The following is a 17524-nucleotide window of genomic DNA, read 5'->3' on the forward strand; positions in this document are numbered from 1 at the left end:
ATGAAGTAAGACATTATTATAAGTTTAAAATTGATATTAAATATTATAAAGTATTATTATTCATAAAAAATTTAAATAAGGATACATGAATGAAGGATTTTTCAAGTCATTAATTTCATACTTAAAAATTGAGTGTTAATTAGTAATATAATTGTTGGAGGGGTTATTGTCATAAATTGCAAAGTTCAAAGGGGAGGAGATTGGGGCGTCAATGAATACGGTACATGTAGGGTGAAAGCATTTTAATACCTATAACTATTAAGAATTGATTTTAGTTTTCTCCTATCTTTATTTATTAAGAATTGATCTTACTTTATTTTACTTTTACCCATTAAAATTATTAAATAATGAAACGGTAGCGGATGAATAACAAATAATACTAATATAATAATTAATTTTATTATATTTTACAAATAGAATATCAAAACTCATTTCTTTCACACTTATGCAATCACTACTAATAAAAAAAAAACTGTGCAATCAATTTCAACTGAATTATTATTTTTTATATAAAGAAAAAGAATTTAAAAACACATATATCTTTTGAAACAAATTTAATTATTTAATTAAATAACAAAACATGAAAATAAAAGTAATATGTTTGACATTTTTCTTATAAAAAAAACATACACTACATAACAAAAGTATATCACTAATAATTATTCAAACATTATTATATAAAGAGGAGGGATCAAATGCCTCCATTTTTTGTGCCTCCATCATGCCTCCATTTTTAAAAACTTTAATAACTCAAAATTTAAATCTTAAAATTCAAAATAAAACCGTTGAATATGAACTACATCATTTTATCTATGCACGTGTAAAAAATTATGACATTTCAACTTTGTTTTGGTTGTCATCTTGAGCTTGTAAAAATTTATATTAATGTGGATAATTTCTAAACATTGATTTTTTAACTTATTGATTCACATAAAAGCAAAATCAAAATGTGATAATTTTTTATGGGCACATAGAGAAAATAACATAGATCACATCTAACGGTTTTATTTTGACGTTTAAGTTTTAAACTTTGAGTTATTTAAGTTTTTAAAAATAGAGGCACGATGGAGACACAAAAAATGAAGACATTTGAACCCTCCTCTTATATAAAATATTACACAAATAAATTTTATTGTAACTAACTATTATTCAAACATTATCATATAACTTTATTTTATATAATTATTATATAAGTAACAGATACAAAATATAACTTTATTTTATATAATTATTATATAAGTAATAGATACAAAATAGTTTTATTTGTATCTTAACTCATTTAAAAAAAAACTCTCACTTATATTCATACCGAATAAACTAATTAAAATAATTTTTTATCCATATTCATCCCATCAAATACGATAAAAACGGTTTAAACGGTTAAAAAAAAACGAGAAGTCGAAGTCAAAGTTTAAAAGTTCGAAGACCAAATCGTCAAAGTTTCTCACGGTTGATAAAGACCCCTACTTTCTCACGGTTTCACCCCTTCTCTCTCTCAACAGTTGAAGCTTAGAACCTCTCCATCTCTCCAATGGAGACAACCGTCTCCACTACCAACACGGATCGAATAATAGCGTATGAATTAAAGGCCTCGGAGGTACACAGCAAGGCACCTCTCTTGCGCTCACTGGAGCTCTCCCGTCGTCTCCAAGAAAGAGGCATCTCTCTCCCAAATCCCAACCTTGCTCAAATTCTCGTCTCCAATCTCTGTTTCTCGCAGCATACTCCTTCCTTATGGAAACTTCTCGACCAAGCCATGGCCTCACGCCTCGTCGACCCTCTCCATATCCTTGCTCTTCTCACCCAAAAGTAAATTTCTTTTCTTTTCTCCTTTGAAAATTCAAAGTGCTCGTTTTTTTATTTAATCCTCTGTTTCGAACAGAGTGGTACCGCAAAGGAAAGGGCAACCCGGTGCGTACCGACTATATCTCGAGTTGCTAAGGCGCTATGCGGTTACCTTACCACCGTCAGGAACCACCGTACCATCTATTGACATGCAAGTCTCTCTCTCTCTAAGATATTATTGGTTTCTTATTTTGAACAAGGACATTTACGACTTCTTACATTAGAGAACGGACAAGTTTGTAGAAGCTTGCTTAATTTCAAGTCAAACTAATTGACCTACCTAGTTCTCCTTCCTTGATTTTTCAACGCTTGTATTATTATATAGGATTTATTATTCAGCGTTCTTGGTCAGTTTTTTGTTCAATTCAATATTTCTTCTGAGATGACCACTATGTCCCCACCTTACAATCTAATTTTCTATAGAGTCCGGTTAGTGTCATTTCAGCAAATATAACACTAACTAAAATTTATCGAATCGATTTCAAACGGTGAATCCAAACTGTTCAAACCATTATATTTCATTAGTTGTGCGTTTACATGTAAAATTTATAATTTTTCAAATTTATTTAGTATCAAGTCAAGCGATCAAATTTGATATTTTCAAGTTTATTTTAATGCATTTATTTTTTTAACATTTTTTACCGCTTGACTTGATACTAAAATAACTCGATAAATAAAAATTTTGTATGTAAACAAATCACTCATAAAATAAATCGGTTTAATGTTTTGGGTTAGTCATTTGAAATCTATCCAATAAATTTTGGAGTTGGTGTCATACTAGCCAGACTCTTTATTATTCAACGGTTTTGGTCAATTTTTTATTCAATTCAATATTTGTTATGAAATGACCACTATGCCCCCACCTTATAATCTAATTTTCTATAATCTTTATTAGTTATTCGATTCAATATTTGTTCTGAAATGACCATTATGCCCCCACCTTTTCTAATATTTGTTAGCAACTAAACAATTACTCAATCAAGCAGGATAGTGAAGTCTATTGATGAAGCATTACAACTCTCTGGTACCTATGGAGTTACACAGATGGATCTGGGTCATGCCATTGTTTTATTCATTTTCACTTTAGTTAAAACCCTAGTAGATAGTGTGCTTGAAGACTGTAGTTTTTCATATGCAAGAACAGAAATGCAGCAAGATAACACTCTCTTGGCTTTAGAGATTGTAGAGAAGATAATTATTAATAAGAAGGCCCAAGTTTTGCTGCGCCTCATCAATATAAATATGTATGTATATACACCCATCCTATTTATTTCCTCATATTTTATGTCCCGTTTGGTAGTTTTAAGTCATGGTTTAAATTAATCTGCATGGATGAGTTAGATGTTGGAAAATGAACATTTGTCTATGACAGTGGACCCTACAAGCGTAGTAAGTGTTCAATTATAAGTTAATCCGCCTAGAGATCAGTGGAGTACCTTACTACGGATTAACTCACCTCTTACTCTATTATCTATTTTACTCCTCGTTTGACAGCTTAAGTGTGGATTAAGGGGTTTACTCCACAACCAAACATGGCCTTAATGATTGAATATATATTTGCAGCCATGAAATTCATTGTTTTTCTTGTGTACCTAGGCCAGGAGAATTCAATAATTTAGTGGAGAGGTTACAGCTGGTTGAAGCGCATATATCAAAGATCACTTCTCCATCAACCATTAATGGTGCAAATAATTTGCTTGCTACAATACTAAAGGCGTTGACTTACACAATACATCGGTTGGAGAAGCACCCGCAACTTGGCGTGTTGTTCAACACTCGGCCCCAAAATTTGAGCTTTGCAAACAACTTAAGTTACGGTAACTCCACTTGCTGGATTCCCTTTGACATGTTCATGGAGAATGCCATGGATGGTCGCCACCTGCATGTCGTCTCTGCCATTGAAGTTGTAACAGGTAAACTTTTGCTTATTTGTTCTTTATTGATTTGTAGGATACATATACGAAAAAATATAGTGAAAAAATGTAGTTAACAGGCTGTAGGGACTAGATACTTTGTTAAATCCTATTTGAGTGAGGCTATGGTACTTTGCAAAGTGCACATCAGTCCTACTATGAATCCATATCTTTGTTTTGAAAGTCTAACCTATTGATCCAAACCGTTGAATAAGATCTTAATATGAAAATCTTGGAGATCACTATATCACTATTGTTTATAAATTTTATTACTATTTTTTAAAATAAGTAGAAAATCACCTAATTTAAAAATTCTGGACCATCCAAAAATAGTAAAAAAATTCTAAAAAAGAAGTAAAATCCTGTCTCCAACTAAATTTCATATGGAGATCATGTTGAGCCGTTCAGATCGATTCTTTGAACTTTGAAAATAGAGATTATGAATCCATAGTACGGGCCTATCTATTATTTTCAAAGTACTATTTTATGGTAATTGACTTTTCTTATTCGTAGACAGAGCTCATCAAGGGACTACAAGTGCTTAATCAGGCCACGTGGCAAGAAACATTTCAAGCTCTCTGGCTGTCAGGTCTTCGACATGTACAACGAGTTGAGACTAACTCTTTCATACTCTTTCATCCTTTTTTTTTTGGTATTTTGAAATCAGCTGCATATAAAACCACAATTTTGCAATTGCACTATTCTAGATTTGGTACTTGCATAGATTCCGGATAATCTTTTGTTTTCTGCTGGTACCAGACCTGACCAATATATAGTTTGGACAGAACAAGTCCCAGTTAATTTTGAGATCTAAAGGAGAACAATTGAGCTAGTAAATTAATAGAACCAATTAAAAATCATAGTGTCTTTGTTACTAGACTTGTAAACTTCCGGTCCTAACTGGCACATATGATATGCCTGACTCTGCCATGGTTCATGTGTAAATTAGTTTTTACATTAGATCCAGATACAGTACTATCCTTTTAAGGAAAAGAAACCTAAGCTTTTATCTTTATATAGGATTTGTTTTTCTTAATCAATAAGACTCAAACTAGCTCAATTTGTAATTAATCAAGTACGGTTGATGATTAAATAAGTAAAATAATCAGTTATACTCTCATTGATTTAAAAAGGGAAGAGATCAAGTTGAAGGACCTATACCGCTCGTCGATGCACGGTTAAGTATCTTGTTAGCTATTGTGCCTTTATCAATTGTTCCACTTGTGAACAATGATCCTATCAGAAGGCTCGGCTTGGTGACATCCCTGCAAGTACTCGCGCAGTTTTCAGCACTTCTCACACCTAACCCGGCCTTTGTTACTTTGGCCAATGAGGCTGCAACAAAAGCTGTTGTTTTCATTTCCAATGCTAACCCCAATATCAAAGCAAGTAATATGTTTTGTTATCTTTCATGGAGTAAGTCTATGGTACTATGCATAGCAATATCTTCATTTTCAAATCTCAAACAATAAATGTGAACTGTTTCACATGATCTCCATATCCATATGAGTACTTGTAGATAGACTTTTACATTTTCTAGAATTTTTTTACTATTTTATTATGTAGGTAAAAAAGTCACTTGATCTAAAGATTCTAGACCATTCAAAAATAGTGATTTTCTACCTATCTAAACAAATAGTAAAAAAAATTCTGATAAATTACAAAATTTAGTATTCAAGTAGACTTCATATGGAAATCATGTTGAACAGTTCAGATCGACTATTTGAACGTTGAAAACGGAGATACTATTCCTTTGTACGGACCAATTTGCGCTATGCATAGCACCATAGCCTACTCATCTTACATGAACTTAATGTGTAGTTAATTTTTTGTGCAGTGGTAGAATAAATCACAATCTTTAACCGTCTTTGTTTGCTGTTTTTTTTTGTACCCTGGAATTTTCACTAATCTAACCTATTTACCTTTTTTCTTAATTTGTTGTTGTAGCTGGAAACATACTGCATCTCATTGTTGAGGCATGTATTGCAAGAAACTTAATTGACACATCAGCGTACTATTGGCCGGGCTATGTGGTCCCTACTGCACAACTTCCAAAAGAACCCCATCTGACAAGGGACACTCCTTGGACAGCATTCATGGGCGGAGCCCCTCTCACTGCTTCCCTTGAGAAGTTTCTAACTATTACAGCTGCTCCAAGGTATCAGGAAAAAAAAAAAATCAAATTTGTCATTTTTTATCTTTTGTTTCTATACACTTTAGCACTCATTGTTTAATATTCTTGATTCAGTGTCGCTGAACTGGAGAAATTGTACATGATTGCACTCAATGGATCTGAAGAGGAAAGACCAATGGCTTCAAGGATTTTATGTGGCGCGTCACTTACTCGGGGATGGAATTTTCAGGTACTATCTAACAAAAGAAATTAAAACCAGCTGTCAAGCATTAAATAGAAATTAAGTTAGTTTTAATTTTTAAATCTCTACACTCGTGCAATTAACTTTTAATTTCTTTTAGTTGCCACATCAGCAATTATTACTATGGAAGAGAGAACAAAAGCCAATAGAAACAACTATAAAGTGATTTCTTCAAAAGAAAACTTTGTAAATTAGAAATTGTGTTACATCCCAGAAATATAATAGGAAATGCCACTCATGTTTTTAGAAATAAAAAAAGAAATTCCAATGCAGATGCTGTACAACTTCCAGAGATACAGCATTGCTGGGTTAAAAATTTTAATACTTTTTGTTATTATTTGTATCAGGAACATGCGGTTGATATGGTGGTTAAGTTATTATCCCCGTCGTCATCACTTGATTCCTCAGAGATTGAAATTGAAAATCCTTATATTAGCCACATGAGGATGCTTAATGCTTTACTATTGAGCATGGCTTCTATTGATACAGTTCATATTCTTTCTTTATATGGTTTGGTAAGTAAAATATTCTCTAGTCTTATGTCAGAAGCCACAACTCATATAACAAAAAACATATTCCACTCGGCCATTTCATCTGATACTTATTCAAATCGCAAGCTGTTTTATATGGATAATCTGTTAGGGCAATCCTAGGAATATTGTACCAGATGTCGCTAGTGTTAAGTATCAGCACACATTGTTCTTATTAATTAATGAAATAAACAATGGAAGAATGTTATAATCTTTACAATTACTGCTGGAGTACCTTGGTTTAACAATTGTATTTCCTTACTAACCAACCCAAATCACCTTTTTTTTTTTTTTCTCAGTAAGTTCATGAAAATATTTTTCTCTGATACTTCACTTCTCTACCCTTGTAGATTCCTGAAGCCGCAGCAGCACTAATGCCTATATGTGAGGTCTTTGGGTCACTACCCCCTCCATCCAATCACAAGTCATGCCTCCCAGAAGAGACCTCGGTCTACTCGGTCTTCTCTTATGCCTTCCTTCTCCTCTTGCGCCTCTGGAAATTTTACAAGCCCCCTCAAGAGCATTGCTTACCCACCCGTGGGGCCCAGGAACTCACTCTTGACTATCTTCTTCTCTTGCGAAACGGCTGTGTTTCCCTCCGGGACCCTAATGCAAACCCCGTTTGCATAGAATTCTTCCCGAAATTGCGTTCATGGTAAGCAATTTCTCAATTGGATAAGTATGTAATTTTTCTTCATTTTCCATTGATCTCAATTGAAAAATCATGTCTACTAAGGAGTTTTTATTTTCTTTTTTATTACACTTTTTTTTATTATTCAGATTTTATTGATGTATTTGACTCAAGTGATTCTTCAGCTTATGTTGATTCTTCTGATATTTGTGTTGATTTTTCTAATTCTTGTGATTCTTCAAATTATTTTGATTCTTCTTATTCTTCTAATTCTTCAGGTACTTTCAGAACCAGGCATGCATATCATCAACTCTCTCAGGACTGTGTAACAAGAACCCGGTGCACCAGGTTGCAAATATGATTTTAAATATGGTATGGGCAGGTTCAGGTTCTAGTGGATCGGTTAGTTGTTTCTCGAATTCTACTAGTAGAGATGGGTCCTGCCAGAGGCCGACTCTTCCGGCTTGGGAGATTTTAGAGGCTATTCCATTTGTTCTTGAGGCAGCTTTGACCGCTTGCGCTTATGGTCAACTTTCTTCAAGGGATCTGACTACAGGTTAGTAGCACTTCTGCACTATTTTACTTTTTGAGTGAGGCTATGGTAATGTGCATATCACGGATCGACCCGTGCTATGAATTTATATCTCTATTTTCGAAGTTCAAATAGTCGATCAAAACCGTTAAACATGATCTCCATATGAAAATATACTTTGGAGAGCAAATTTTACATTTTTTAGAAAAAAATTTAAGTATCTTTCTAGTGGATGGTCCAGAATTTTCAAATCAAGTGATTTTCTACCTATCAGCAAAAATAGTTAACAAATTATAAAAAATATAAAATTTAGTTTCCAAGTACATTTTCATATGAAGATCATGTTGAACGGTTAGATCTATTGTTTGAACTTTAAATACGGAGATATGAATCCATAGCGGGAGCTGCTATGTACTATGCATATTACCATAACCTCACTCCTATTTTTGAGTGAATCTATATGGTAATAGATTGAAAATAGATACTAGACAGCAGTATTTACCATAACCAATCCTATCAACACCTGAAGTGTATTTTTGGGAAGTATTTGATGTATATGCCAAACCCTCTAGAAGCACCAGTGCCTGAATTTGACCTAGTTTAACACTAGAGTAAGGCTACGGTGCTATGGGTTGCATAGAGGGCTATGGTGCTACAGTTCAATATTCGAGTTTTTAAAATTCTAACGGTCGATCCAAACTATTCATCTTATTCTCCATATTAATATGTGTTTGGAGACCAAATTTTACAGTTTTTGGAAATTTTATACTATTTTTTTTAGATAGGTAGAAAATCAAATATCTGAATGGTGCAGAATTTTTTTGAAAACTCGAATATTGAGCTGTAGCACCGTAACCCTCTATGCATCCCATAGCACCGTAGCCATACTCTTAACACTATATTGTGTTAAAAGTAAGATCCAGTTAATAACCCTAGCATTCTTCATCAGTTATCAATTTGTAATTCCCAGTATTTGACCTCTCTAGTACGGGATCATAATTCACTATGAAAATTGTCCTAAACATGAAAAAGTTATAATAATAAATTTGTTTCATCTCTCTACTAATGGTATGTTAACTAATAACCCTAAACTGTATAAATTAACTACATGTCAGTCTATTTTATTTTGTAGGACTCAGACACATCGTCGACTTCTTGCCGGCTTCACTGGCAGTATTTGTTACCTATTTCTCAGCTGAAATGACCCGTGGAATTTGGAAGCCCGTTCACCTAAACGGAATTGACTGGCCTAGCCCGGCAGCAAACCTTTTCTCAGTTGAACTAGAGATAAAGGAAATCCTTGCTTCGGCCGGAGTTGATGTCCCCTGCAATTACCCACGTAAACTTCCCAGCCATCATATTCTTTTTTTATTTAAAACTCTTCAAGGCTCATTGCTGACAAGAACATCCTACACCTAAGGGTGGTCATTGGGTCGGTTCGGTTAATTCCAAATTAAAATAGTCAAACCCAAAATTCATTCGGTTTTCAAAACTATAACCGAACCAACCAAATTAAACTTGTCACCTGAATAACAACCGAAGTAAATTTTAGTTTGTTGAACTGAAACAAAAGAGATTAAATTTTAAAAGGTCAAAACTCAATACATACAAAAATACATTTAAAAATCATAGAAATAAATACACACACACACACACACACTGCTGTAGTGATATAAGTTGTTGGGTACATATATATATATTGTTGAATTCCATATTTTAAAATATGTAGATGTTCTAAAATATCCAAACCAAAATATAAGTTGTTGATATTACATACATTATATATAAAGCATGGAATTGAACCACATATAGTTCAGTCATTTCAGTCTTTTTGGCTTTGAAAAATCTAAACTGAACCAAATATAAAAAACTGAAGTAATTCAAAAATTCAACCGAACTGAGCCATGTAATCCAAACTTTTTTGTTTCGGTTGAAGACCAAATAAATCGGACCCAATGAACACCCCTACTACATACACTGTTTAACTCTTTATAATGGTAATTTTTTCTTCCTGACAGGTGGGTCACTTCCAATGCTCCCCTTGCCAATTGCAGTGTTAGTGAGCCTGACAATCACATTTAAACTCGATAAAAACTCTGACCATATCAACGGCATCATCGGGCATGCACTAGAGAAGTGCACAAGTAGCAGCTCCTGGCCAATTGTCGGTGCCTTGTGGATCCAGAAGGTGCGTAGGTGGCACAATTATATTGTCTTAGCTTGCACCTGCTCTCCCTTCGTCCGAGACAAGAATGCAACGGCCCAACTCATCAAGAGCTGCTTCACTTGCTTCCTAGGCACCTCATCAATTACTGACGGGTCCCACTTTGTTGAGAAGCGTGGGTCCAGTGGTCTCTTTGGTCATATCCAAGTTGACCGTGCGCCTCGCATTTCAGTGGCCCCTGGTTATCTTTATATTCACTCGTGCCGTAATTTTCACGACATTCATTATGTCAGTGAGGTGGTGTTCAGGCTGATCTTGGATTGGGCCCGCATGTTAGCTGATGAATGCGTAAAGAGTAATCATAATGGGATGGCGGGGCGGATCAGGTCTGACTCAGGCACGACCTCTCTTGCGTCTGCCTTGTCGAGGGTGCGTCAGTCAGTGTCGCTTGGTGCAAGCATGCTGGTTATAACTGGTGGGCCCAAGTTAGTGCAGATATTGTATGAGGAGACCTTCCCAACTCTTCTCTTATTAGGTAAAGCAGATTCTAAAAGCCCCATGCATGGTATATTGAGTGGATATGCTGTAGCATATCTTTTATTTTATTCTGGAGTGTTTTTATGGGGTGTCTCAGAGGCCCCAGCGGCATACACATGGGTGTACTCATCGAAGCGGGCCCAGGTTTTTGGTCAACACATGGATTTAATTGGGAAGGTTGTTGAGGAAGACTTACAGCCCAATTGCCAGCCTGGCACATGGAAGGCTTATGTGAAGTGCTTTGTTGGTTTGGTTGTTAGATTCACTCCAATGTGGATCCTGGTTTTAAGACTTGATACGGTGACAAAGCTGGCGAGGGGGCTTAAGCGGTGGAATGAGTCTGAGCTGGCACTTGCATTACTTGAGCAGGCGGGTCCCGCTGCCATGTCAGCTGTTGTCGAGGCTTTGTCATGGATTTAATATGTACCAGTCTTTGGTTGGCCCCTTTCATGTAACTTTGCTGTTCTTGGAGTTTTAACTTTACGGTTTTACCAATAGAAGATAGAAAACATAAAATGGACTAGTGGTTTTCAATTCAAATTACAGCACAACCAAAAATGAAAAATAGTTATAGACTAGATAGCTAAACTTAGATTACCAGAGTTAACAGAGACTCGTTTCAGGAATACTGAGAACATTAACGTGCAATCTAAAAATCTATAATTGTAAACCTCTTGTTCTTTGGCATGCCATTTGTTGTATTTCATTTTTAAATATGTCATCAGTTTAAAATTTTAGTAGAATAGATGTATGGGTACGCTTTATATATGAAGCGCTTATTGTACATATTTATTATTTTTAGGAATCAAAATTATTTTTTTTATGAATTTTTTCCCCTATTTTTTGGATACAAAACAAGCTTTTGCATAAAAAATTCAAGTTTCTGATCCGATTCTTTTAATTCTGACCAATTCATCCGATTCTGATTCTATGGTCAAGTATCCGATTCCAATTCAGATTCCGAGTTTCAGAACCATGTTTTTAACTTGATAGAAGATGTATTCAGAATTAAAGATAAGGCAGAGATTTTTTTGAGAGGTTCATAATTAAGTCCAAGCTCAAGTCAACACGTACCCGACTGTTCCACGAAATAATATATACTTCTAACATAATATGAGATCTTTATTCTGTCTGGCTGCTATCTGCTCATCCTTTATCTCCTGCTACGTACCTAACTTCTCTTTTTCATGGAGTTTTTTCATCAATCAAACTCTTTTGTTTATCTTACTCTCCCTTATCCCTGGAGCCTTTTCAGTCACTTTGAATACCTCCTACTTCATCCAGTGTGGCTTAACTAACTCCACTCCGACGCACACCCACAATGCCCCTCCTCACACTTTTCTTTAACGACATGTACGTCATCTCGGTTCAAGCAGTACCAACCCTTTTCCAAACCTGATTAAATCAACAAACCCTCTCTATTACACCGCACGCTTCTCTTTCTCTCCATTCTCTTACCAATTCAATGCTGTACCCAATAATTCCAACATACTGCGCCTTCACTTCTCTCCTTTTACCTCCAATGCAAATTTTGCGTTAACAACTTTCAATGGCAACAGCTAGGTCTGTTTCATCTATAGAGGCAAATACTTGGGTGTGTGTGATGGCATATGTAGGTATGTGAAGTTGCAGTCGGGCCAGGAGGGTTGCATGTGTGAGTGTGTCTGCATGAGGTCTGTGTGTTCTTCATGAATTCTTCCAAGGTATTTGACATTTCAGGGTCGGGTAACAGTAGCTGGCTTGACAGGTCTAATTCTCTATCATCCATTTTTACTGGGGCTTCAAAAATACTCAGCTGGGAATTTTGTCGAATCCCTAGTGTACCATTGAAGGACATTTCAGGGGGAAATAAATCTTCTGCGATCCAAAAATCCCTGCAATCCCTGCGATTCCAAATCCGTCCGTTCATTTGCTTAGAGATTTGTGCATTGTAGAATGTGAAGGGAGGGATTTGGAATCGCAGGGATTGCAGGGATTTTTGGATCGCAGCAGATTTATTTCCCATTTCAGGGTCGGGTAACATAGCTGACTTGGCAGGTCTAATTCTCCATCATCCATTTTTACTGGGGCTTCAAAAATACTCAGCTGTGAATTTTGTCGAATACCTAATGTACCATTGAAGGAGGTGGTCTTCTTAAAACATGAAGCTCGGTAGGTGAAGAAGTTGCTAGATTGCACAAAAGATCCAAATTAATAATCAAATAGTATTGTTTGAAATAGTGCCAAAATATCTTTAATTCATTGTCCGAAAGCCAATGCTCTTAAAATAGCTAGCAAAATCAGACCAAAAACTTCCCAAAAAAAAAAAAAAAAAATCAAAGCCATAGAAAGAATCCCAACAAAATCAAAGGGATACCTAGATGGGAAATAGTATCAAGTGTCGAATTTGCGTTAAGGCGAGGCTTTTATGGAGAAAGTTATACTGACCAATTTCGCTTCGTCACAGCTATCAGGTCGCCAAAAGAGAGATTGTAAGAGCTAATTGAAGAAGCAATCAGACCGAGCCAATCAGCGAAGTAACACAAAAAGAGAGAGCCTTTCATCGCTCCGCTCCTTTTTAATTTAAACCGTGGTTTAACCCGGCTTTCTCCAGCGACTTTTTAACATGAACCGGTCCATAAAACCATTTTTAAATTTGGGTAAATTTCGCTGGAGGTCACTAAACTTTGTTATTTGTCACGAATTGGTCACTCAACTTTGATTTGTCCCTTTTGAGTCACTCAACTTTGTTATTTGTTCCAATCAAGTCACTCAACGTTTTCCATCCAAATTTTTAACGGAATATGCTAATTCCGTTAGTTTTTTGGATGGAATATGCTAATTCCGTTAAAATTTTGGATGGAATGGGTATATTCCGTTAACTTTTTGGATGGAATAGGAATATTCCGTTAAAAATTTGGATGGAAAACGTTGAGTGACTTGATTGGGACAAATAACAAAGTTGAGTGACTCAAAAGGAACAAATCAAAGTTGAGTGACCAATTCGTGACAAATAACAAAGTTTAGTGACCTCCAGCGAAATTAACCCTTTAAATTTTAACCGATACAACACCGGAAGCGATAATTGAAACTTGAAAGGGATGGAACCGGACAGGTGACCGGTTCCGGTCCGGTTCTGATAACAACCTCTCCGTCCTCTCCAATGGAGACAGAAATGGAGACAACCGTCTCCCCTACCAACACGGATCAAATAATAGCGTCTACATTGTACTCTGTATTAACAGACCCGTTTCAGGAATACTGAGATCATTAACGTGCAATCTAAAAATCAATCATTGTAAACCTCTTGTTCTTTGGCATGCCATTTTTTGTGTTTTCATTTTTAAATATGTCATCAGAATTATATACATGAAAAATGATGGAACTTAATGCAAGTTTAATTTACTGCTCAATGACAACGCTAGATCAGGGAATCTACGTACGCTAATCTTGATGAACATAAATATCACTGATTAAATAGCTGATTCACAACAGAAGTTTTATTGATAACAATTAATAAACAAGTCCAAATAATAAACCACTGATCCCACAGGTTGTAGATAATTAATCTCAAAATAATCAAATGCCAGAAAGCAAATGTTTGCAAAGGAAGCAACAGATGACCAAAATCGTGACAACATTCAAATGCAAGCAATTATTAACAGAAACACTGCTGCTGCTAGAAGAATCATAGTCATCAGAAGTTGCATTGTCACTAGAAGGAACAAGTTGGTCGATATTCGAACCTGAACTAGAGTCGACATAAAGATCAACTTCCAATACTACATCACCGGTACTGAGATTAGCAGAATGTGTTTTAATCAGAGAGTACCCGCGTGCCATTCTAAACTTCCCACTACCTCCAATCACCGGCAACTCCCTTACCGACTCCAAAATGCTGTCCCGTCCAAATACTGTCACAACACTCCCATTGAACTCGCCTCCGGTAAACAAAATATTCATGGATAGTAACAGTTCAGTACCAGATAGGCCTGACATGGAGTAAAAGCCTTGGGCCCGACCAATGGCATTGGTTGTGAGATTGGGGCCTTCTGTCAACACATCGTCTATGACAAATATAGTACCGAAACCGAGAAGACCGGTTGGACCGTTGTACCTTGTTGGACCTTGAGCAACCGGGATAGCTGTCGGATTCGGGCCGCTCAACGTGTCATGTTGGTAAAAGTGTAGATGGGTTGTACTAGATGAAGAGCGGGTTACATTATCAGCATGTAGCGGTGTTGCAGATGCTACTGAAAGAACTAGAAAGATAAGGAAAGGAGACATGGAAATCAAGGTTAAGGTTTAAAAGCAAGGATGATATATATATTTATATATGCAAATGGATGGTATTGGTGGGGAAGTAATATATGGAAATTTAATTGCGTCGGTTCTACCACTGCAATTAGGTGCAACTCCTCTGTTTTGAAAATCATTGCTTCTGCCCTTGGGCAAAGAAAATGGTTTATGTTTTCTCTTATAAATTAAACAAATGTTAATAATAATTACTTCGATATAAACTTGTAAACCTAACAAATGAAAAAATGATTAATTTGCGTTAGTTGGTACTGCTATTAGCCAAGTAATTAAAACACCAATGCCATAATAGTGATGTGGATTCTCTGGGGCAAGTATATGATGAATCTGAATCCTATGAGGAAATGCATTGTTTGAGTTTCAATATGGACCGTCCGATCAGAATCCGGGTCAATCCAATTCAAGCCTGTAATGCACATGCTCCTTTAAAATTCGTGCTAGTATATAACGAACATGACTGGGTTTTGTCCAAAGGGTTTTGGACAAAAACTCATCTAAAGTCAAGCTTAAACGTTCGATCTGCATTGAGATTCGTGCAAACATTTTTTAAAACTTGATAAATTTAAATGGCTCTTTCAATCTAAACCGTCTATACAAATTTTGATGCAAATAAGATAGTTTAGGTCCGACTTTGGACGAGGCTTGGTCCAGAGCCCATTGGACAAAAACCCACCCATAACGAAGAGACCGAATTGAAACTCAAAACTTGAGGTACCTTGGATGGTATCAGGCACTGAGTTGTAGGAACCAAATTTTCAATCGGATGCTTCATGGGAGTTGTTACTGAGTTGTTCAATCGGTTGAGTAGTTAAGGGAGGTATCAGTATTCAGTACTCCCATTAAGCTTCAATCGGACGTTTGGATAGTAACAATTCCCATTAATAGCACACAGTTTTGGGAAACTTAATAGATGTTATTAACTGTAAATTAAATTGATCCATGCTAATAATATTTTCTGTCTTGGCTATGTCAACTGGACCCTACAAGCTTTAAAACCATAAAAAATACTTTAAAAAAAAAAGGCATTTTAGGAACCAAATTTTGGGTTTACATCTTACCCAAATGGCACTGCTGTAGGGGTGAAAGCGGTATGGATAATATCCAATCCGTATTCGAAAAATTAGATGTGGATATAGATACTGATATGGGTTTTACGTTTCAACTATCTGTATTCGAATAGTAGATATATACCATATATTTTTAATATATATTATGAAAAAAATATGTTATTCATCATTATAATTAGATAAATATTATGACATTTGGTAATTTTTATTATATTTTTAAAAAAAATATCCGATCCAATCCAATCCATATTCTTATCTATATCCGTCTGATATCTGATCTATATTCGTATCCATATCCGAAAAAATAAAAAGGAATATGAATATTGTTTTACCACTATCCGCTCCGTTTTCATCCCTATATTGCTGGCAACCACAGAGGATATAGACTAAACTATAGATACTGGGGTCCGTTCTGAGATTCGTGCTAGAGTTAAAAAATAGTCGGAATTTTCTAATTGTACACTTAGGTAACTTGAGGGATACATATTCATCTTGAAAGGGATAATATATACACACAAATATTTTTAGTATATTTTCTTGAACTAAAACTCTGTATAGTATTGTGAGTTGGTAATGCACATGTTTGCTAACTTACAAATTTGGTTTCATAAAAAGACTGCAGCACTTTAAGGGGCAAAATTGAAGAGGAGAATTTTTCGGTTGGTTCCTTTTGAAATTCTGTAAGGTGTATGGGCTTATAACGAAACATAAACATCGACTAGGCCCATATTAGACAAAAAGGATTTCCTGTAAAGAACTCTTGGGCTGTTACTTCCTAATAATTATTTTTGTAAGGCCCATTTTCCTTAAAAAAATGACTAAAATCGAACTTTGTTTCCAATAGTACTTTGTTCACAGACCCCACTTTCCCTTTTCTTTTCTTTTCTTTTCTTTTTCTTTTTTCATTTTTGCCCCCCTTTTCTGTATGGGGCGCATAAAATTTTGTTAGAAATTATTGCAACAGATTAATTTTACCAGGTGAATTAATTACTTTCAAATTCCAATTCTTAATGGAATATGTGCTGAAGTAAATTTTTGTGGGGAGCCTCGCTTTGCTTTGGCGATAATACTGACATACAGCAAGCTCAACAAAATTATTTCAAACATGTAGACAAAAAAAATCTCTCAACATATAAAACAAGAGGAGGGTTCAAATGCCTTCATTTTTTGTGCCTCCATTATGTCTTCATTTTTAAAAACTTAAACGTCAAAATAAAACCGTTAGATATGATCTATGTTATTTTCTCTATATGCCCATAAAAAATTATCACACTTTGATTTTGTTTTTATGTGAATCAATAAGTTAAAAATTCAACGTCTAGAAATTATCCACATTAGTATATATTTTTGCAAGCTCAAGATGACAACCAAAATAAAGCTAAAATGCCATAATTTTTTCCACGTACATAGATAAAATGATGTAGTTCACATCCAACGATTTTATTTTGAATTTTAAGATTTAAATTTTGAGTTATTAAAGTTTTTAAAAATAGAGACATTTGAACCCTCCTCATAAAACAACTATGGCTCATAAAACAACTATGGCTTCTGACAACAAGGGAAAACAAAATAAAAGCTTTGCAATAATATAACTATATAGATAATAAATAATTCACCTCTCCAATCATTAAATA

The 17524-nt window shown here is 35.2% G+C and overlaps 1 protein-coding gene and 1 pseudogene across 2 annotated transcripts; one reads left to right on the plus strand and one right to left on the minus strand.

The window, feature by feature from the left end:
- The first annotated feature begins 1505 nt into the window (after positions 1-1505).
- LOC144556432 (mediator of RNA polymerase II transcription subunit 33A-like) lies at positions 1506-11047 on the plus strand. Of its 2 annotated transcripts, none has more exons than XM_078304788.1 (13): positions 1506-1809; positions 1883-1996; positions 2832-3089; positions 3442-3758; positions 4276-4367; positions 4892-5147; positions 5706-5916; positions 6007-6121; positions 6481-6648; positions 7014-7318; positions 7573-7850; positions 8959-9165; positions 9845-11047. In XM_078304788.1, exons 1-13 carry the CDS (start codon positions 1532-1534, stop codon positions 10945-10947), a joined length of 3702 nt encoding a protein of 1233 aa, XP_078160914.1. In that variant the 5' UTR covers positions 1506-1531; the 3' UTR covers positions 10948-11047. The 2 variants fall into 2 exon arrangements, with proteins under 2 accessions (XP_078160914.1, XP_078160916.1); XM_078304790.1 differs by having other exon boundaries at positions 1595-1809; positions 1883-2000.
- Positions 11048-14062: 3015 nt separating this feature from the next.
- LOC144556983 (dirigent protein 21 pseudogene) lies at positions 14063-14812 on the minus strand (annotated as a pseudogene).
- Between the last annotated feature and the right edge of the window lie 2712 nt (positions 14813-17524).

Source organism: Carex rostrata, chromosome 7 (genome assembly GCF_964058835.1).
Source record: "Carex rostrata chromosome 7, lpCarRost1.2, whole genome shotgun sequence".
In the NCBI taxonomy this organism is placed as follows: Eukaryota; Viridiplantae; Streptophyta; class Magnoliopsida; order Poales; family Cyperaceae; genus Carex; species Carex rostrata.